This window comes from Macaca thibetana, chromosome 3, assembly GCF_024542745.1.
Source record: "Macaca thibetana thibetana isolate TM-01 chromosome 3, ASM2454274v1, whole genome shotgun sequence".
NCBI classification, from domain to species: domain Eukaryota; kingdom Metazoa; phylum Chordata; class Mammalia; order Primates; family Cercopithecidae; genus Macaca; species Macaca thibetana.
Genome location: NC_065580.1, coordinates 47,185,705 through 47,208,320, shown reverse-complemented (window position 1 = coordinate 47,208,320; position 22,616 = coordinate 47,185,705). Strand labels below are relative to the sequence as shown.

The 22,616-nt window shown below is 38.7% G+C and overlaps 1 protein-coding gene across 6 annotated transcripts in view; it reads right to left on the bottom strand.

The window, feature by feature from the left end:
• DOCK4 (dedicator of cytokinesis 4) overlaps positions 1-22,616 on the bottom strand; it is a 475,353-nt gene that overhangs the window by 214,086 nt on the left and 238,651 nt on the right. For all 6 annotated transcript variants that reach the window (XM_050782626.1, XM_050782628.1, XM_050782623.1 and 3 more), the window contains exons 9-11: positions 9,188-9,269; positions 8,286-8,346; positions 3,250-3,382 (exon numbers count right to left, since the gene is read on the bottom strand). In XM_050782626.1, the coding sequence (XP_050638583.1) occupies positions 3,250-3,382; positions 8,286-8,346; positions 9,188-9,269 (276 nt within the window). The remainder of the gene's footprint in view (positions 1-3,249; positions 3,383-8,285; positions 8,347-9,187; positions 9,270-22,616) is intronic.

The window sequence follows — 22,616 nt, the reverse complement described above, 5'->3', positions numbered from 1 at the left end:
CAAAATGAACACCGAATCTTAGAGGGCTGGAAAATTAAGATGGAATGAAACCATCCCACCTGTCCAGTTGTAAGACACCAAATTGCCATTTAGCACATTCTGCCTCCAGTTTTCTTATTTCAGCCCAGTGGGGAAGAAAGAAAGATGGCTTGCTTCCTATTAGATGGTTAAGTGATTCCAGAATTCATGCTTTTAACCCACAAAACTCAAAACTCAAAAAAAAAAAAAAAAAGGCTTCTGAAGTACGTGACTAAAATATCTTCCAGGCTTAGGCAGGCATTTGCTACTGTTCTTTATTTGAGTCCCAGAGGGGCTGGGGGTTCAGTCATCTTAACAAATAGAAATTTCTCTCAAATTGTTTCTAACAGGCACTTTCCCATGTTTGACTAAATTCATAGTTTCTTCCTAATCTACAGTGACTGTTTTGACTGGTTAGTATTAGTCTTGAAACAGCATCATCATTTGCTGAATGGGCATTTTTCAGGAATTTATCTTCTATTAAAAATTACCTAAAACCTTATTTGATGCTTATGGAAAAGCACACAATAAAACACACACACACACACACACACACACACACACACACAGCAGAACAATTTGTCTTCACAAGTGTGACTGTCTCCCATTGGCAGGGCTGGAATGCATGGGTCTTGTTCCGCTGGCTGCATAATCAAGGGTGAGGATGGGACTGTCCATCCCTCTGTTTTCCCAGTGGCAGGATAAATACAATACTTGCTACTCACACCTGGAAAGACTACTTTAAGAAATGATGAGAGTGTGTTGTGAGGAATTTCAGTTTGCTCCAAAAGCCACATAACAGCAGCATCATCACCTTAGTAGACTATGGTGTGAAATAACACCTGGAAAAATACATACTATTAACTGGAGAGCTCAGGTGCTTGAGCAAGACAGTCCTGACCTCAAATCTGCTTCCTTTCCTTATTAGCTAGGCAATATGGGGCAAGTTATTTAACTCTCGTTCCCCTATGTGTAAAACTGAGCTAGGAGCATCTGTCTGCTTCATGGGTTTGTTGTGAGGACAAAAGGATATGACACATGCTAAGTGCTTAATACAGTTCCTCACACATACTGTGCACACAGTAAAGGGTGGTTATTAACAGTCATTAGTATTTCAAATAAATTACGTTTTATGACCACCAGTTGAGTACGGAAAGAAGGGCATCACGGATTTAAGCTTAACCACTGAAATTGAGGGTTGCTACATGATAAAAAGAGTAGCAACTTTTACCACCCACTAATTTCACCAAAAGTTGTCAAGTTTAACGTCAACATCACAGGCATTTTACTTTTTAAGAGGGATGAAGAGAGTTTCCGGTCCTAAACCATAGACTACAGATAAATCTTTGTCAATGAATTATTAAATGTGTTACATAGGTTCCATTGGATGGAGAGTAGAAAAATCCATGAAACCCTGCAGCAGAGGTCAAAAAGGCAATTTTAAGTGTATGTCCCACAGGCAGTGGGCCACCTGTGTTACCATCACCTATGAAAAATCTACTGGCACATATCAGGTATATTAACACAACCTCCAGAACGGAATACGAAAGCCAGTTCACTAATGGAGGTAGTCAAGGATGTGGTCCCTCAAACCAGGAGTGTGGAAACCCTATTGAGTCTGCTCTGAAGATGTTGCTGTATATCAGGTCTTAATGTCCAAGCCTGTGGGGAGGTGGCACGGTGGTGTGGGCCAAACCCATGTGCATTTAAAAAAATCGCTTAACTTAGGATTTGGAATATATCAAGTGACTTTCTTAGTAGAGAACCATGGGTTAAACTGTATCCCCCAACAAAGGTAATGTTGAAGTCCTAACCCCCAGTACCTCAGAATATGACCTTATTTGAAAGAGGGTCTTTACTGAGGTACTCATATAAGAAGGTTATCAGGGTGAACCACACTCTAATATGACTGTATCTTTATAAAAAGGAGAAATTTGTACTTGGGCATGGTGGCATGCGCCTGTAATCCTAGCTACTCAGGAGGCTGAGGCAGGAGAATCTCTTGAACCTGGGAGGCAGAGGTTGCAGTGAGCCGAGATTGCTCCACTACACTCCAGCCTGAGTGACAGAGTGAGACTCTGACTCAAAAAAAAAAAAAAAAAAAGAAAAAAAGGGGGGGAAGGGGTGGGGTGGGGGATTGGACCCAGAGAAAGCCATCAACACCATGTGAAGATGAAGGCAGAGATCAGAGTGATGCGTCTACAAGCCATGGACCCCCAAGGACTGCCAGCAAAGCACCAGAGGCAGGAAGAGAGGCACAGAGCAGATTAGCCCTCACAGCCCTCAGAAGGAGCCAACTACACTAATACCTTGATCTGGGAACTGTAAGACAACACATTTCTACTGTTTAAAATCTATTTATAGGCCAGGCGCGGTAGCTCACGCCTGTAATCCCAGCACTTTGGAAGGCTGAGGCGGGCGGATCACGAGGTGATGGAGACTATCCTGGCCAACACGGTGAAACCTTGTCTCTACTAAAAATACAAAAAATTAGCCAGGCATGGTGGCGAGCATCCGTAGTTCCAGCTACTCGGGAGGCTGGGGCAGGAGAATGGCATGAACCCAGGAGGCGGAGCTTGCAGTGAGCTGAGATCATATCACTGTACTCCAGCCCGGGCAACAGAACAAGACTTGGTCTCAAAAAAACCAAAAAAAATCTATTTATGCCTAGCATTCCATTATTAGAATGCTAAGCATGTGGAGTTATTTATATCCTACTGCTCAAGGTCATCGCCAAGGTGTGATTGCAAAAATTTTTAAAAATTGCAACCTCAGGCATAAATGGGTTAAGCCACGTAGTTTGTGGTACTTTGTTATGGCAGGCCCAGCAAACTAACACCTAGAGTAGGATGGAAGTCATCTGGGCTTCCCTTTCCCAATTCTAATTAATTTACTTCAAAAAGCACTTTCACTTTCCAAGAACACACTGACTGTCTGAAGGTAAAGACGTGCTAGGTTTATAAATTCAAAGGTGGTATCCCACATAGTAGATGGTCTACCTAACTGGTAAACTGTCTGTACTCATTGGTTCTTGATTCAGTAATTCTCCTGACTGGCAAATTGTGGCTTGTGGGCTCACTTGCAACAAATCTACAGATTACTGGGTTTTTGAGGAATGGTTCATAAACCATCCATTGTTCTTCTCTACCCACATAAAGTAGCATTTGCCCAAGTAGGACCCACATGCACCCCTGTACCCACCCCAGCCTCCACCATGTGCATGTTTCTTACATGTACACTTTCAGAATGAGGTCATCCTTTGTCTCTCCCGTTAGCAGGTCAGCGATGCTGAGAACTGCACAGCCAAAGGGTCGTCGGTACTGGACACTACAGGCATTCTTTTTTTCTCCTGCTCCCATTCGACCTGTTCAATTAAAGAGCAAGCATTACCCATGGAGCCATTTGATTAGATGCATCTGAGCTAGAGAAACATACAGCTATAAGATAGGCCATATGAAATGTAACTGGGCAATAAAGAGCACCCAGGTTGGGCATAACAGAAGATATTACTTCAGTTCTGGATTCTCCTCTCCAATCACCTAGCTGTGTGACTTTGGGTAAGCAGCTGAAATTCTGGGCATCAGTTGCCATCTATAAAACACAAAGATGAGAACAGATCCCATGTTTGGGAACCATCCCCTGGCCCCTGAGATTCGTGAAGGCATCCCAGGAAGTTCATGTCACTGAAGGCAGTAACGGTGACTCTTCCATTTTCTATTTTTAAACAAATTACATATTCAAAAAAACGATTTCAAAAATTTCACCTGTGACTAGAGTAGTTTGAGGTTGTCTGAAGCATGGCAAGTGAGCACAGGTGATCAAATGTGCATGCTCCTGACTCAGTTCTCAGCTGTTCAGAACTCAGTTATCACCAAAATGGTTTTAACTGTTGTAACGTTTTAACTTGTTTAAATTGTTACATGTTTAAAAATGTTATCAATATATTGTTTTAATTTATTGTTGGTATTTAATTATCGGTGGATTATTTTGAAGACAAAAAGCAAAAAGTACACTGAAGTTGAAATATAACAAGTTAATGTGGGAAAAAATGACTTTAAAAATCTGCAAATTTGTGCCTAGATGCTTTTCAACAGAGCCATAAATTGTTCCTATCTGAGCAAAATTCTCCTATAGCACATCAAGATATCTCCAGCAATTCCAAAATCCAATGTTAAGTAGGAAAAAAATGGGATGACAATATCCAATTTGGCTTTCATTTGACAGTAGTAAAGGAAAACTACCTCTGCAAGATGTCACTTTCAGGGAAACACAGCCTGAAAACCTCTTACTTTATCAGTTAGAATCAAAACTAAAAAATGGCCAAAATAAGCTAGTTGCTTTTCAGATGTGCAAAATGTAAGAATTCAAAATATCAGGTTTTCATGACCTGACGCCATATGTGTGGCCAGATTTCACTCTACATAATTTTAATATAAATGCTGCCTGAAAATTGAACACTTTATGTCATACTTGAATTTAATTATCAACCAATCCTACTTTTACTTACACAACTGATTTAAACAAATTTAAAACTTTGGTCCCTTTTTTAAATGAAAAAAAAAAAGGTGTCAATTTATCTCTATCTTGAATATTACAGAATGTATTAGGATGAAATATTAATATGTATGCCAGTCTTTATCAATATCATGGTTTAAAACATGCTTTTTTTTTTTTTTTTTTAATTTGAGATGGAGTCATGCTTTGTCACCCAGGTTGGAGTGCAGTGGTGCGATCTTGGCTCACTGCAACCTCCATCTCCTGGGTTCATGAAATTCTCCTGCCTCAGCCTCCTGAGTAGCTGGGATTACAGGCATGCGCCACCATGCCTGACTAATTTTTGTATTTTTAGTAGAGACAGAGTTTCACCATATTGGTCAGACTGGTCTTGAACTCCTGACCTCAAGTGATCCACCCACATCAGCCTCCCAAAGTGCTGGTATTACAGGCATGAGCCACCACACCCAGCCAAAACATGCTTTTTTCTTAACCATTTCCTTGTAAATGCAAGATGACAAAGGGATAAGATTTCTGAGTGGAGCGCTTCAAAGTTATTTAGCTCCTTAGTAAAAAAGAAACTTAGAAACTGTGAACAAGATTATTCCTAATGACTCTGCTAGCTCCTACAGTTTACACAAGGGCATGCACACATTTCAATCCTTTTTTTGTTTGTTTTTAAACAACCCCTTCATCTAAAGCTGCACTAAGAAAAAAATTGTAGGGGAGAGATGGAATGGCAAAATAAGGGAATAAGGTTGATGGGAGAAGTGTAGCTCTCACAGAGACAGAGTCCTAAGTGGTTACTTAAGACTCTCCAATGAGGATTCTGTCACTTGTGACCACTGGGAAGCTTATCTGCCAAACCTCCACCCGACTCATGTCTTCAAACATGCAAGTTTAAGGTTAAGCCACGGCTTTAGACACCATTCTAATTACTATACTGAAAAGATGGTTTGGTGCCCGATCAGCGGCACCAACCCTAGAGTTAGTAAGAATTCACAGTTCTGACCGGGCTTTGGGAAAGCTTATCAGATTTCTAGGCACATTCTCTAAGTAGGAAGGAAGGTAGCAGGAGTAGGGGAAGGGAAAAATACTGAGCAATCAGCCAAAAGTCAAAAGGGAGGCACAGAGGTTGAAGGAACTTCCTGGCATGGGCAGGAAGACAGAAAACTATTAATTTCTCTCTTTTTTTTTTCCTCTCCATCTATCTAAAGAGCTGGACTTAAATTCCCAGAAGTGAGGTGATATTGCTCTTGCTTTCTGCAGCCAGTGAGGGCCAACATACGCTTTTCCTACTAAATAGGTACAAAAGACATTCTGTAAGAAGTATGTGTCCCTTGTTAAATATAGTGAACCCCAAGTTTCTCTTCAAGTAATCAGTATGCCAGTATGTTCAGCTCTCTCATTCTTTGATTCTCCATTTTAAAGTTTAACTTCCTGGTTCTCTTCACCGCCTTGCCTCTATTTTCAGTAAACAACTTACCTGCCAGTTCTGATCAGTAGTTCACATCTGTTCCCCTGGTCACCTGCTCTGTCCTGACTCATCCCAGTCACCTGCTTTGACCTGAGTCACCCCTGATTACCTGCTCTGACCTAAGCCACCTTTAGTTACCCATTCCTAACCATCCTTCCTGCCAAACTACTCACCCCGACGCTCTGGCTTGTACTCCTGCTCTTTTCAACATAGTCAATTGGAACTAGCTTAGACTGTGCAGTCCAACCCTAGCAAATAGGGGAACAACACAGCAGTAGGGGCTACCTGAGTCAGGAATAAGAACTCCTTTCCCTCCCCTGTCCAGGTGTGCTCTCACCATTGTTCCATCTGTGAGAGGCACCCTTTCTGCAGAAAGTAAAAATTGCCTTACTGAGAAAATTAAATTTACGGTTGAGTGCTATTTCTTTGTGGCACTGAGGAACAAGCATTTTGCATTTCTAACACTCTGATAGACAACAATCTGCCACCAATTTCACTCCATCAAGGGAACTGGCAGACTAAATCTTAACCTATCGTAGTGTATTTCACCTTAATCTCACTTCTCCTTCGGTCTCAAAATGTTGAACTGGTAAAAGTTTTTTGCAATAATCCTAGAGAAGTATTCATTTGCCCAAAACTGAGGACAAGGATAGAGAGGTAATTTCTGATTCAACATTCATTTTAATGACTTAATGACCATAACAATGTTAATAAAAAGTGCAATTACAAATCAAACACCAAGCATTTGAAAGGCTGCCCTGTGATGGGCAGTACTACTGAGGCAGCTTCCTTGGCAATAACACAGTGAGTGAAGTCCATGGGCCAGAAGGGCACATACTCACTTTGCTGCATGTTTTTTTTTTTTACCACCCCAAACCCCTAGATATCTTTGAGAAATCTCTGAAAACAAGAGTGGTTTACTTTTTCTCTTACTGCTGTCAGATATTATATTAAAATTTTAGCAATGTTTACACGAAGATACATAAAACCATATTTTACTTTAACCATTGGTATTACATTTGAATTTAAACAAACACAGATTAAATAACAAACTACCTCTGCCATCCTGAGAACAGACAGGCTTTATCTCATAAGAAAACAGCAGCATGGGTTCTAACTTTTCCAACCTTTTCAAAGATTCTTTCCAATTTTTTTCATAGACTCATTTATAAAAAGAAAAAAAACAAAAAAGTATCTGTTTTTTATTTCTACTGTTCTTCAAATACAAAAATAGCATAAAATGAAAACAGGTTTTCAGAGTAGATTTTTATGAGAAAAAACATATAGAAAATCTATGCTGGAATGAAAGCATGTTTTTTATAGTCTCACTCAATGCACAATATAGTTATCGTATACATAAAACCAAAGCCTATAAAAATAAATCACCTTGCAGGACTGCATGGCAAGATATTACTATCTCACAGAAGTATTCCTAGGCTAGTAACGGAGTACAGTTAGTGAAGAAGTGGGAACAAATTCCCAGTAATGACTGGTTAGACTTAATGGAAAAACTGTGTAGGTTACACCATTCCTCATTTCACCTAGCTCCTCTGCCATAAAATGCCTGCTTTTAGAGGTATTTTATGTGTAAAAATGAGAGAACACATTCTGGTTTCATTGAGCAAGTTCATCACAGAACATCAAAGTGGGTTCTGCAAGATGTTAATAAGTGCTACATTATATAACTGTTTTCATTCATAGTCAAATCAAATTTGAGGAAAACTAGGGTCAACAAAGTTAGACAGGCATATTTATTTTTCCCTTTAGGACTTCTCAGACCCTTTAATAAGCTGATGACATTATATAAGTTAAAAAAACATTTAGTATTCACTATTTCACAGCCTGTTTTTTGAAGCACCTTCTGGAATAACGCTCTGAAGCATTCTGCACTTTGGAAAATTTATATAGAGCCAATTTCTATAAAGCCTTCATTAACTTATAGGAAACTCAGCTCTGAAAAATTCATTTTATGCTAATAGAATTTAGAATTTTAACAGACAAACACAACATTTTTGAATCAAATATGTTTAGGAAGGCTAGCAGAACAAAATGAAACACAACAAACTTCTTAATTACTTATATTAAAAGAGACCAGAATCTGTTTATGGTAGGTGAGGAGGTCATACGTGGGGTTGGGAAGGTCAGGGGACAATTCACAACTTCTGTGATTCTTGGATTCAAATCTGGCTTTGATATCTTTCTAATTCAGACAGCAAATAAATCACAACATAGAAACCTCTCGGCATTTCTCCTCTCTGTTCCTTGCCCCTACTGCACTGACAAGTGCTATACCTACCGATTCGGATAATGTGCACGGTGATATAGATGTCCTTTCTTAGCTCACTGCTACCCAAATCCTACAAACAAACAAAGTTTGGTTATTTTGGAAGACATGAGCTGCACTTAAAGGGAAGAACATTTTATTTTCACAAATAAAAGAAGAAAGAGATGAACACAGACATTCTTAATGGAATGTTTGTAGCAGAAGTACGTGATTTAAATCCTGTTCTAAAAATATCATTACAATCAACCTTAGGTCAATTGACACCAAGTAATACTTTAAAGAAGAAGGCATTATTGATTCAAAATCTCTCACTCATTCATTCTTTAAACATTTGTTAAGCACATATTAAATACCAGGTATCTTGCCGAGCGTGCTTTTGTTTTTTGTTTTTTGTTTTTGGAGATGGAGTTTCGCTCTTGTTGCCCAGGTTGAAGTGCAGTGGTGCGACATTGGCTCACTGCAACCTCTGCCTCCCAGTTTCAAGTGATTCTCCTGCTTCAGCCTCCTGAGTAACTGGGATTATAGGTGCCTGCCGCCACTCCTGGCTAATTTTTGTATTTTTTAGTAGAGATGGGGTTTCACCATGTTGGCCAGGCTGATATTGAACTCCTGACCTCAGATAATCCACCTGCCTCGGCCTCCCAAAGTATTGAGATTATAGGCGTGAGGCACCGTGCGCGGCAATCATTGTTATACTTTGGTAATAGTATAACAGAAGCAGTAATACACTAACGGAATTAAAGTAATCCTGGAAGGTGATATTCAGAATTCTGGGCACTAATGTAATCTGTGTGTTATTTACATAAAGTTTAAAAGCAAATTCACTGTGTTCTCTCACAGTAATTTATTTCTCCTAAATAGCATGAATCATAATTGGATGAATCTGCCTTATGAATGAAACAAGATCCACTCACCACAAAGAGGGAGCATTGTCGTTCCGGTTTATCAGGGGCTTTGGGAAGCCCGTTTCTATTCAGCCTCAAGAAAAATCTCTCACTACAAGAGAAAAACCGTTTAACAATTTGAAAATTATTTAATAGTTAAAGATTTATCCCTCTGTAACTACTCTTCATCACAACAGGTAAGCTAAACATTAGGTTGTTCATTTAACATCAACATTGCTTTTATATAAATTAGGAGAGCTCCGAAGACAACAAATATTTGCTTCACTTCTGATGAAACTGGCAAAACAGCAAGTGCAAAGGCAGAAAGCACCTATATACAAACAGACATTAACTTTTGAAAGACTTGAGTACAATTTTATATCAGTAATATCATTATTCCAAAAAGCAGAAATAAATCCACTAAAAGAGAAAAATACGTGTTTCATGTGTTTGTAACTAAGATTTCTTTTTCATGTTTTATGTCACATTACTTAATTAGCATTAAAGACATTCTGAGTGCTAACTATCTATTAGAAGGCTTCATATTTTATGGTCTTATAAGTCTCTAATCTATAACACAAGCAGAGATTTCAAAAATGAAACTTAAATTTTCTTTGGTCTACAAACGAACAGAAGATCTCAAACTACCCCCACTGAACTTGCATTTCAAAATACAGTGCCACCAGGAGCTGCGCTGGCTCAGGCCTGTTGTCCTTGTGCATAAGGAGGAGAGGCTAGGTGTTCGAGGCCAGCCTGGGCAACACAGAAACCTCTCATCTATATAACCAAAAAGAAAATACAGTGCCACCTAGATTTAATGAAAACATAAATAATGCTGTTGATCAGCCAGGAATTCTAGCAATAAATACTTATGGATGCCATTTATTTATTTATTTATTTATTTATTTTTATTATTTTGAGACAGAGTCTTACTCTGTCACCCAGACTGGAGGACAGTGGTGCGATCTCAGCTCACTGCAACTTCTGCCTCCTGGATTCAAGAGATTCTCACACCTCAGTCTCCTGAGTATCTGGGATTACAGGTGCATGCCACCATGCCTGACTAATTTCTGTATTTTTAGTAGAGACAGCATTTCACCATATTAGCCAGGCTGGTCTCGAACTCCTGGCCTCAGGTGATCTGCCTGCCTTGGCCTCCCAGTGTGCTGGGATTACAGGCGTGAGTCATTGCACCTAGCCATGGATGCCATTTAGATCCAAGGTAATGTGTGACACTATTTATGTTCAACAAAATAAAACAAATATAAATCCACAAAAAATTAATCTACCAGCTACTGTGGGCTTCAAATTTTAACTGAATTTCAATATCCTGGTACCAATGACAGAATTAAATAGTTGGCTGCCTCAGGCAATGAGCACACAACCAACATCTACAGAATGTAAAATGCTGTAGCTTTGGTCAGTGTAGCTTCAGTCTAGGGAACAAGCAGAGAAACGGAGAACAGGACATTAATAAAAGGCTCGGAACATGTTATCACCCGATCCTTGCCTTAAATAATGGTTCTGTCATTCAAATACATATAAGAGGAGATATGAGAACCATAAACAGATCTCTAAGGAAGCATATGAATTTGAATTTATGGCTGTTTTGGAACACTTATTCTCTTTGGTGATCTAAGTCTAGATAGATACGTTTAATAGAATCAACTACCTGGCTTGTCTCACTTTTTACTTATATTATGCCTATTTCTGACTTCTCATACGAGAAAGGGCAGCCAATACATATTTCTATGGGGCCATTTTCACTTTTATTACCTCTATTTTTCCCCCAAAAACAGATGGCCAATAAGGCATGCATGAAGAGAATAAAAATTGCTGTAAGTATCCTCAATTGAAGCTAAAGTTCACATGCGATATTATTCCGAACCAGAGGCTGGGAATGATAGCTACAACCGAGGGTGCAGAGATAAATTAATCTTATCCAATTATCATGTACTATAATTCAAGGAAAATGACTGTAAGCTCTCTTCACAGTAAAATAAAATTCATTATTATTTCAAATTTATCATTTTAATTTTTTTTTTTTTTTTTTTTTTTGGCTGGGGGCACAGAGTCTCACTCTTTCACCCAGGCTAGAGTACAGTGGCACAATCTCGACTCACTGCAACATCTGCCTCCCGGGTTCAAGCGATTCTCCTGTCTCAGCTTCCTGAATAGCTGGAACTACAGCTGTGTGCCACCACACTTGGCTAATTTTTGTTTTTTTTTTTTTTTAGTAGAGGTGGGGTTTCACTATGTTAGCCAGGCTGGTTTCGAGCTCCTGACCTGAGATGAGTCTCCTGCCTTGGCCTTCCAAAGTGCTGGGATTACAGGCGTGAGCTACCAGGCCTGGACTACTTCAAATTTAAAATCAGTGAAAAGGAAATGTGTAAGAGTTCATCTTGGGACAAAAGAATTATACTTTAACCTATTATCAGGTAATATATTTTGGGGAATTTACCATTTGACAGGTACTCTGCCAAGGACTTTACATAAATTATCCCATTTTATCCTCACTATGCCTTTAGGAAATAGGTACTATTATCATGACCATTTTACAGATGGGAAAACTGAGAAACAGTAAATAATTTTACTCAAGGTCACAGAGATGGTATGTGGCTGAGCAAGGATTCTATTCCATGTATTAATTCAAAACCTTAGCACTCCACTAGAATGCTATAAGGTAACTTCCTCTTCTTCTCTAGAGAAATATTCAGTAAATATTTCTAGAATATTGAGATAAAGGAGAAGCCATCATTTGCCTGGGGCACCCACTCAGTAGTCAAGTCTGGTCCCAAGAGTTTAAGGTAACTTTCTCCATACCCTTCCTGGGCTAATAGGAATGAAAGAAGTCAGAATCTTGATTTAGCAGGTTTCAAAGAGGTCTTTGAAATTGTTCTCTGGTAGTTTTCTTTCCTTTTTTTTTCTCCCGAGAAGGAGTTTCACTCTTGTTGCCCAGTATAGAGTGCAGTGGTGCGATCTCAGCTCATTGCAACTACACCTCCCTGGTTCAGGTAATTCTCCTGCCTCAGCTTCCGGAGTAGCTGGGATTACAGGTGTGCGCCACCATGCCCAGCTAATTTTTGCATTTTTAGTAGAGACAGGGTTTCACCATGTTAGTCAGGCTGGTCTTGAACTCCTGATATCAGGTGGACTCCCAAAGTGCTAGGATTACAGGTTTGAGCCACTGCACCCAGGCAGTAGTTTTCTTTAATGAAACATGCTTAGACAAAAAAAAAAAAAACTTGAGAAACAAACTATTTTATTAAACAAACAAAACTCCAAAAAGATTTAAGAACTCAGCTTTACTTAATCAAAACTACTAAGGTTTAAGGATGGTATTTAGTCTGTTTCTTAGGAATCAGTTACCTACTAATGTATTTATTGATTACATTTTAGCACAAAACATAAGCAATATGAGCATTTTCCCCTCTCCTATATCACGGACAGTATGTTCTACTTTATATTTTTTGAGATGTAATTAGGTTTGAAGCTCCTCATTATTACCTCTACAGGAACATTCAAAGCAAATTTCACATTATCTTGGTCAGTCTAAAATGATGGACACCAATAAGATTAAAATACAGAAGTCAATAGGGCATTTTCAATATTAAAACCTTAACTTTAATACTGATATAAAATCCAATTCTATATCTGTACATTTCATCAATATTCTGGAAAACAATGTTTCCTAAAGTATTCTATTGCAGAAAGAGATCCTTTTTGCTCTGTCACTATTTTAATTTCACCAGTCTAGACATAATCTTGATTATGCAAGTATTATACTATATCATATCCTGTTTCAGAAAGAATATCAATATGTACTAAGCCAATGACATATACCTTAGCTTAAGCATGCCTTAAGGGGGAGATCAAAATAGATTGAAAACGGGTACTATGGAGAAATAAGTCATGTGCAGTTCTTTTAAAAGCTAGACTTCTTTTAAAAGAAAAAAGAAAAAAAAAAGGAAAACATCTATGGCCAATTAAAAAATCCTTTTTATTCATTTGATGACATGCTATTGTTATACCAACTCAAATCAAATTGTCTTCTGCTTTAGTGATACAGCAACTGATCACTCAGCAAATGGTTTTGTACAGAAAAAAAGACCTATAATAACATATTTTGGAATCTTTGGATTATAATTACTCACCCACACTGAAATGTTTGGAGAATATCAGAAGGTATGCCTTCAATGCCCAGAGAAAAACTGAACAAGTCAATAATATTGCATTTTTTTTCTCTTTCTTTCTTTTGAGACAGAGTCTTGCTCTGTTGCCCAGGCTGGAGTACAGTGGTGCAATCTCAGCTCACTGCAACCTCTGCCTCCCAGGTTCAAGCGATTCTCCTGCCTCAGCCTCCAGAGTATCTGGGACTACAGACACATGCCACCATGCCTGGCTAATTTTTACATTTTTTGTAGTGACGGGGTTTCACCACGTTGGCCAGGTTGGTCTCAAACTCCTGACCTCAGGTGATCTGCCTGCCTCAGTCTCTCAAAGTGCTGGGATTACAGGCATGAGCCACCATGCCTGGCCAGTAATATTGCATTCTGGCACATCTTCTGAAATTCTCCAAATATTTTGCACATACTTTTGTGGCCACACAGAAATATGTTTTTGACAGTCTATTTTAAGTCTGTTCTATTGCAACTCTGGGGTAAGTATGATCAGATGACAAAATTAGTTTTTGTAAACTTAAAAAATGTCCTTCCAAAATATGCGTACCTCCATTACATACATCATTTAGACCTTTTTCCTAAGTGGAAGAGAGATTTATATGTTTCTTTCCTATTACATGGTGAGCAACTAGAATACAGGCCCATGAGTACTAACCTTTGTATCTTCAACTTCTAGTGAATGATTTGGTATTCCCAGATGTTTGATAAGACTAACCAAACACAATCTTTTAGGACAAAATAGAGTGACACTCAAATAACTGGAAAGCTTTAATTCTCTACCAACCTTTCCATCATGTCCTTTGCTTTATGGTAGGGAAATGTATGAAACTCTGCAAAAAGGTATTTCAATCCACGATGCCTCACGACCCGACTTGAGATGCTCATATTAACTTCATGGCAGCTCAAGATTCCACATTATTCCATTTAATGCTGTCTTCATGAACATTTTATATCTTTACTATATTCAACATATAGTAATAAAAAAACTATACTGATACGTTTTCAAATGAGAATACTGTCTTCCTCTTCTTAAAGAATGAATAAGCAAATAGAACATTTCAAGAAACACTGAGAAGTGAGAGTTGACACTATTAACAGCAGAGAAAACTCATTATTTGACTTCCCCATATACTGATATCTTCCAGAGGCAATCTCTCTGCAGGATAAATTTAGTGTCCACCTGAATTCTGTGTATGAGTCATTATAAATCATGAAACTATAAATCAAAAATGACTCTTTCTTTGGAAATAGAGAATAATAAATCACAATTATGTATTATTTATAACTTTTCTTCTTCCAACAATCATTTGATGAAATCAGGATAATGAAATAAAAAAATAAATAAGCATCCCTGGGAAAAATCATAAAGGCAAATGTGTACTCTGTGCCAGACCCTATGACTTATGCCTTACATAGCTCTTCTTAACTCTCCTCACCACAGTAGGAGGTGGATACCACTGTCGTGCCCATTTGTCACCCCAGTGACAAAGTGGCGGCTGGGAGATATTAGTAAGTTGACCAAAGTTGTGTGGTCAGTCAAGGATGGGGCCAGGATATTAAATTCCAGAGTCTGAATTGAGAGTCTCGGCTTTTTACTACAATGCAACCCTGTCTTTGAAAGAACAGAGCACCTCAGAAATGGACAAAGAAGGCATGACCTGGTGGCTCACTACCTGTAATCTCAGCACTTTGGGAGGCTGAGTTGGGAGGATCACTTGAGCCCAAGAGTTCAAAAACAACTTGGGGCAACATAGTGAGACCCCATCTCTACCAAAGAAAGAAAGAAAATCAGCCAAGCATGTGGCAAGTGCCTATAGTCCCAGGCACTCAGTACCTGAATAGTCCCAGCTACTCAGAAGGCTGAGGTGGGAAGACCACTTGAGCCTGGGAGGTCGAGGCTGCAGTGAGCCATGATCACACCACTGCACTCCCATGGGGTGACAGGGTAAGACCCTGTCTCAAAAAAAGAGAAAGAAATGGACAAAGAAGAGCAAGACTAACTATGTCACACAAACCAAGAGATTTTTGTGTGAATATTCTTAGTAAAATTAAAACATAATAAGTACAAATGGCCAAGCATAGTGTCACACTCCTGTTGTCCCAGCTACTCAGGAGGTTGAGGCAGAAGGATTATTTGAGCCTAGAGGTCAAGTCCAGTCTGGACAAGATAGCAAAGTCCCTGTCTGGGAAAAGAACTCAAAACAACAACAACAACAACAACAACAAAAACAAATCAACCAAATAAATGAACACATGAACAAAACTGCATGAAGTCAAACAACAAAAAAAGCCACAACATATCTGTGTTTACAGAGATTATACCTGTGACCAACTGCTCAGTTGAACTACTGATATTCTGATGTACTCAAAAAGACCTCTAATTATAACGAGTGTGTTTCACAGCATAGTGTGGCAGAAATGTTCTTCCTGGTCATGCAAATAATATAGGAGGCACAGTAGGGATCTGAAGGTCCTGATGGCTTCTCTTCTATTTCTCAGTAGGATGCTTCTGTCCTCTGTGCCTCCTTGTAAGCTACTCAGTAGAAGTAACCCTTCAGTTGGGAAGGCCGATATCAAAAATTTTGATATTTTATATGAAATATATTTTTATAGATTCACATAAAAATTGTTATATTTTTCTGCATGGATTTATATTGATCACTTTTACAGTTCACCTCACATAAGAAGTAAAACTGTTTAGAGATTCAATGAACACAAAAGTTACACAACATGTACTTTTATCCAAAAATATATGACTGGGTAATATCTTCGGTTAAACATGTTGTGAGAAAGATTAGCAAGCTAATCAATCCACAAAAAATTACAAAGAACGCTTGTAAACTAATTTTCAACATTTAAGTATCATTGAAATAGATTTATGGTCTCCGAGAAGAACAATAGTAAGAGAAAACATTTAGACCGTCATGTTCTATTAAACTAATTGGAAAAACAACTGTCATTTTTTTTTATACTCCTATAAACCAATTTAAAAAACAAAAAACCCACGTAACATATTTGAAAAAGCAGTCATTTGTCTTAAATTGAACTATGCTAATCTGGGCACAGTGACTCGTGCCTGAAATCCCAACACTTTGGAAGGCAGAAACGGGCAGATCACTTGAGCCTCGGAGTTCAAGATCAGCCTGGGCAACATGGTGAAACCTTGTCTCTACAAAAAATAAAAAAAATTAGCCAGGTGGGGTGGTGCATGCCTGTGATCCCAGGTACTCAGGAGACTCAGATGGGAGGATCACCTGAGCCCAGGAGGTGGAGGTTGCAATAAGCTGAGATCGCACTCCAGCTGGGATAACAGAATGAGACCTTGTCTAAAACAAAGAAAAAAAAAATTAACCATGCTGTGTGAGGAGTGTGAGGATAACAATTAATACCCATTCTACACTGGGTAGGTGTGAAGGGAGACACACCAGAAGCTAAGGGGTGGTAAGATGGATGAAGAAATAATGAGAAGAGCTAAGAGGATGGTTCCACAGTGCAGTGCTGACGCTAGAGCCTCTCCCTAAAAGGCAATAGAATACAAATGTAAGGTGATCTGAATTGTTTCTATTTCACTGCTTCTCCTGCATTCTGTCAAATGTTTTTTTTTTTTCTTTTTTTTTTTTTTCCAGATGGAGTCTCACTCTGTTGCCCAGGCTGGAGTGCAGTGGCGCAGTCTCGGCTCACTGCAACCTCTGCCTCCTGGGTTCATGCCATTCACCTGCCTCAGCCTCCCAAGTAGCTGGGACCACAGGCACCCGCCACCACACCCGGTTAATTTTTTGTCTTTTTAGTAGAGATGGGGTTTCACTGTGTTAGCCAGGATGGTCTCGATCTCCTGACCTCGTGATCAGCCCACCTCGGCCTCCCAAAGTGCTAGGATTACAGGCGTGAGCCACCAAGCCCGGCCCTGTCAAATGTTTTCTGATTGCCTAACAGTGTAAGATACATCCAACAATCTGCTGTGGGAGACCAAAATATGGCACCCCAAAATATGCCTCTTTGGCATAAGAATTGTTGAGCTAAAGGCAATTAAGAAGCAGGTACTGGAAAGCTCTCTGCCTTCTCTCTAATTGCCTAAAGGCAATGCATAGATTTACAAAAACAAAAAGAATCCTGCCTCTCTTATACCATCTAAGTACTAACAGGCCTGGCCTTGCTTAGTTTCTGAGATCAAACAAGATCAGGCACATTCAGGGTGGCATGGTCATGGACCTGCCCCTTCTTCTACCAGGGAGAACAAAGGTTAACCACTGATGACAACTTTAAACGTTACAGGCCTGGAGATGGCACCAGAGGTATCCCTACCAACACTCTTTACCAACTAGCCTTTGTCTGCCAGTTATTTGCCTTCCTAGAAGTTGCCTCCCCTAGGGACTTCAAGTCCTCTTTGCTCTTATCATTTCTCCAAAATTTACTGTTCTTTCTTGAAGATGCTACATAAGCTGGAATTCAAAGCCACCTCTTTGAGAATTTCTCATTCCCTAGGTATTAATATACCTCATGAATGTATGAAAAATACATGTTAGTAAACTTCTATTTTTCTCTTTTTAATTTGTCTTTTGATAAAGAGGACCATTCCAACTAAGAACTTACGAGGGTTAAAGAAAAAATTACTTTCCTCCCTAACATTGTGAAGAGAGCTGTTACTGTGCTCTCTCCTAGAATGAGTAGCAAAGGACAATTCAAAAAAGCTCAGGCTGCACTATAAATTGCTATATTCATGCCCCCAAGAAACCGGTGCTACCTCTGTCCAGGCAAGATACTTTGGGAAGCAGCGGCAAGGTGTGCTGGCAGCTCTGCCGTGGCCGCTGGACTACGGAGCTTTGGTGCTCATGATGGCAGAGATGAAGGACATGCGAATAGATGCCCTATGTACAGGGAATGATCAGTGGTAAACAGAAGAGACCCATGGACCTTCTAATTCAGCGGTTCCCAACTGAAAGATTCTCCTCCAGGCCTGAAAGCTTAAGGGAATGAATAACTCCTCCCTCCTCAGGCCCAGTCCCAAGGTGCAAGGCCCAGCAGCGTGCGTCAGCAAGATAGCAGAAGCAGGAAGAGAGCTGGCCGGAAGACACATACCCACATACCCCCTAAAGATGGAGCGGGAGACCGTCTGGGTACTACGTAGCTGTCACGTCAGACTGGGACACTTCCTGTTTACAGACGACTATAAAACCCCTGCTCTGTCCTCACTTGGGGCTGACGCCATTTTAGGCCTCGGCCTGTCTGCACCCAGGCGCTTTATGCAGCGTGTTGCTCCACCCTGCCTTGTGTTGTTTGTTGGCGCTCTCAGGGTTCGAACTGATACAAGACCCTTGCACCAACCTGATTGTGTACAATATTCTCCTGGTGAGCTGTATAAAGCCCAGGCCCCACCCTGGAGATCCTGATTGACTGAGTCAGGATGGACCTAAAAGCTTCCTGTTTGTTTAAAGCCCGGCTATGTTAAAGGACCACTGTTTTTACCCAAAAGCCCTAGTCTTAATTAATCAGAATTGCTGACTGTGTTTTATGATAGTCATGTATAACAGAAAACAGGCAATTTACGCCTGGTATCTTAGGGTCAAAGAGTTTTCCTCTCTTCCTCCTAACCACATGACAACACAAATGACAGAGTTTTTCCTTGGCAATAAATGAAAGCAACTTCTCAAGCAAGTCTTCCCAGATAAGATTATTAATGTGCCTTCTAATTTTAAAACTAAAGCAAACTTAGAGTCATGAGCTCTTCTGATTAAAGGGCAATGGAAAGAGGAAGACCTCTGATACAACTGTTTCCAGAGTTTACCTAAAGAGGAGATAGATTATGTTTTCTTTTAAAAATATTAATGCACAAGCCCATATTCACCTTACAAATAATTGAGTGTTGAGGACTATGCAACCAAATGATGTGATGGCTCTGTTAGCACATAAAGAATTTGGGTTTAGTTGAATGATACAACAGGAGACACATTTTTAAGCTATAGCCAATTCCATTGCCAATTTTGAAAAACAAGCCAATTCTTTCTTACTAGTCAGGATGATTGTAAAGCACTTCATGCTATTTGTCTTTGCAGAAAAATAAAGGTATCTGAAACAAATACCTTTGTTTTTAGGAAAGGTAAAATTATAGGGAAGAGTTTTTAGGAAGGTAAAATTCAATTAAAAAAAGGAATATAATACTCTTTAAAATTATAAATAATGTTCAGATCAGCTGCTGTTTCACATCTTCTGTACTATTACCAGATTAAGCAATTGGTGAAGTAAAGAAATGATTTTGATTGACTGTTGATTTAAGAAAAACAGCCATGACTTTAAGTTCAGAAGACTTGAGACCTTAGATATCTCAGTTTGTTTCAAGTAAAATCCTTAGAAAAAGGCCTATTGTATAACTAAACTGAGAAAAATACTTGCTTGAATCTCTCTCTAGAGAACTCATTAAGAATTTCACTAAAAAACGAGTTCCTTAGAGAAGTAACCAAAAGTAGGCAGAGATAGGATCTGGTCAACAGAAATAGGGAGCATGAAATGAGAAAGCCTGTATGTAGGCAGAATGCGTTCTGCTTATCATTCTGGGAATTTCTATCATTCGATCATTGGAAACACTGTATCTTTGACATTTCATGAGAAAAGAATCACTCTGATCTATATTCAGAAATTATTCTGACCTTTCTAACATCTTTTCGTTAGGAAGGTATCTATAATAAGAAATGTTAAAGTAAACCTGAGCTCTTTATAAGTACTCTGAGTTGAAGCATGCAGTTTCTTAAAAAGGCAGAAAAGTCATAAATAAACCCAGAATAAATACTAAAAATCCATGTAATTCAAGCCCTGTAAAAACAGTAAGTATAATAAATCGTTCATGCATTTATTATCTTAAAGAGGTTTTCTTTTTTTCATGAAATTACGTCTGTGAAGAGAAAATAAAAACTTGGGCTCCCCAGTTCACTCTACCAAAGGGAAAAAGATTAAGCTGAAAGCTGAGTCATGCAAGAAGCTGCCTTTCCTTTTGCTCCTAAGCAGAGAGCTACAGATAACAGGTTAAATATCTCCACAGGTAGTTACTCTATGTTCACCTTATTGTCTGTAAAGTGTTCCTTTACTGAGCATGAGATGAATACATAATTGACTATTCCCCTACCTATGCCTTTTCTCTTGCAACATGTGGATTCAGTAATGTGACCACCTTTCTCTTTCCCCTCCAGCCTGCGTTTCCCCTTTAAATATTGAAGTCTCAATATTCTCATCTTCGGAGAAAGGCACAGACCTGTTTCCTAGGTGCATATCCTTAACTTTGGCAAAATAAACTAAGTTGACTTGAGATCTGTTTCAGATACATTTTTGTTTACAAGCCCAAATCAAATTTCCCTTCCAATAGCTTTTACTGATGGACACAACAGCTTACTGATGTTCTTTATATTCATTATAACTTTAAAAAATGAAAATGATCTAAGGCATCATTAAATACTATTTATTAATTAGATGACTCATTCAACTATATTTTTTGAAGATCAGGTGCTTTTTTAACCTGGGAGCTATAGAGCTTCTTAACTGATAGGAAAATGTTAATGCTTTATGAGAACAGGTAGATTATTTTCTGTTGAAGTCTATAGTTTATATACTTTTAAAAAGAAATCTTTGGCACTGAAAAAGTTAGGAACCATTGCTTTAGACATGTGAAATACTTTTGTGAAATAAAAATTGCATATTGCATACCATACAAAGGGATGATACAGAAACTGGTGAAATAAGGAAATGATTTTGATTGACTGTTAAGAAATGTGAAATACTTTTGTAAAATAAAAATTGCATATTGGGTAGCATACAAAGGGATGATACAGAAACTGGTCAATTAAGGAAATGATTTTGATTGACTGTTGATTTAAGAAAGATAGCCATGACTCTAAGTTCAGAAGACTTTAGAAATCTCAAAGTTCATTTCAAGTAAAATCCTTAGAGGTATACTATATAACTAAACAACCTGGAAAAAATACTTCCTGGAATATTTTGAACATCCGTAGACTGTAAGTTCTGCCTACTGGCAAAGTCTTATCTTTGGAAAAGGCATTAACAAGGACTGCATCACTGATAACTCCTTTGTTAATGTCAAATCATCTTACAACATATTAATAAATGGTGTGAAGGTAGGAATTTTTTGTTCCCGTTTTATTCAATGATATGTTCCCAATGTCCAAATGAGTGTCTCACCCTGAGAAGGACAGCAAGAATTGTTTGCTGAATAAATAAATGAATGAACGAATGAACATCAGCAATTCCATAAGAAGAGTGTGAACTTTATAAAGCTCAACTGAAATAAAAAAAAGATGCAGTCTCTGTTTAACTTGTAGTCCAAAATGTCTACATGGAAATACTTGGGAGAAGATGCTATACATTTATCTGACAATTTTTATGTACTTTTTAAGCATGACAGTGTTTGCAAATGACGTTTCCCCAGAGACAGGGCTGAGAGCACAGTTCTTATTAGCACAGTGTAACATGAAACGACTCTATAAACATTTTTGACGCACTCAACACTTTGAGTACTCTCTCTTCTTAATAAGCACATCCTCACCACAGTGGAAAGATGATAGCAAAAATTAAGATAATAATGGCATGATCTCTTAATGCTTTCCCTCAACAACAATGTAAAACTTGTAAGCTTCCTCTAACTGCATCAATCCCAACCCTGTGTCAGGCACTCTACAAGGTGCTGAGAACATCTAGATGATGAGTGGGCAAAGTCTTACCTTTGGAAAAGCAACTGACAAGAACTGCATCATTAATAATTCCTTTGTTAACGGTGAACCATCTTACAACACAAATGGCGATGAATACCAAAGAAGTCCTTGTGAGGTGGGTTGTTACGTGTGACCAGAGCTTATCCTGTAGGGAACTTAGGACAGCTGAATAATTCTGAATACCTTATGGGTAGCAGACACAGGGCAAAGGAAGAAAGACAGAGATGATCCAAATCCTAGTGAAAAGAACATCAATCATCACTTTTAAAACACAGGAATAGGGGTAAAAGGACCTTCTGGTCACCTTCTAAAATCCTACACTATTTAAGTAAAAAGAGACAAGTAGCTTGAATAATCAGAGCTTAGAGTGAAAGGGAAAGAGAAAGTCAGTTCTGAGTTCACTGACTCTGTGAGTTTTTGGTTTTCTGCAACTTGGTATTTCTGGCCACCTATTATTATAATAACACATTATAACGATGCAGTAATTTACAACTTCAAAAACAACTAGAATTGTATGGCTCTTAAAATGCTACAGAGAAAAAAGTAAATCAGTTCTACCCTGGGTGC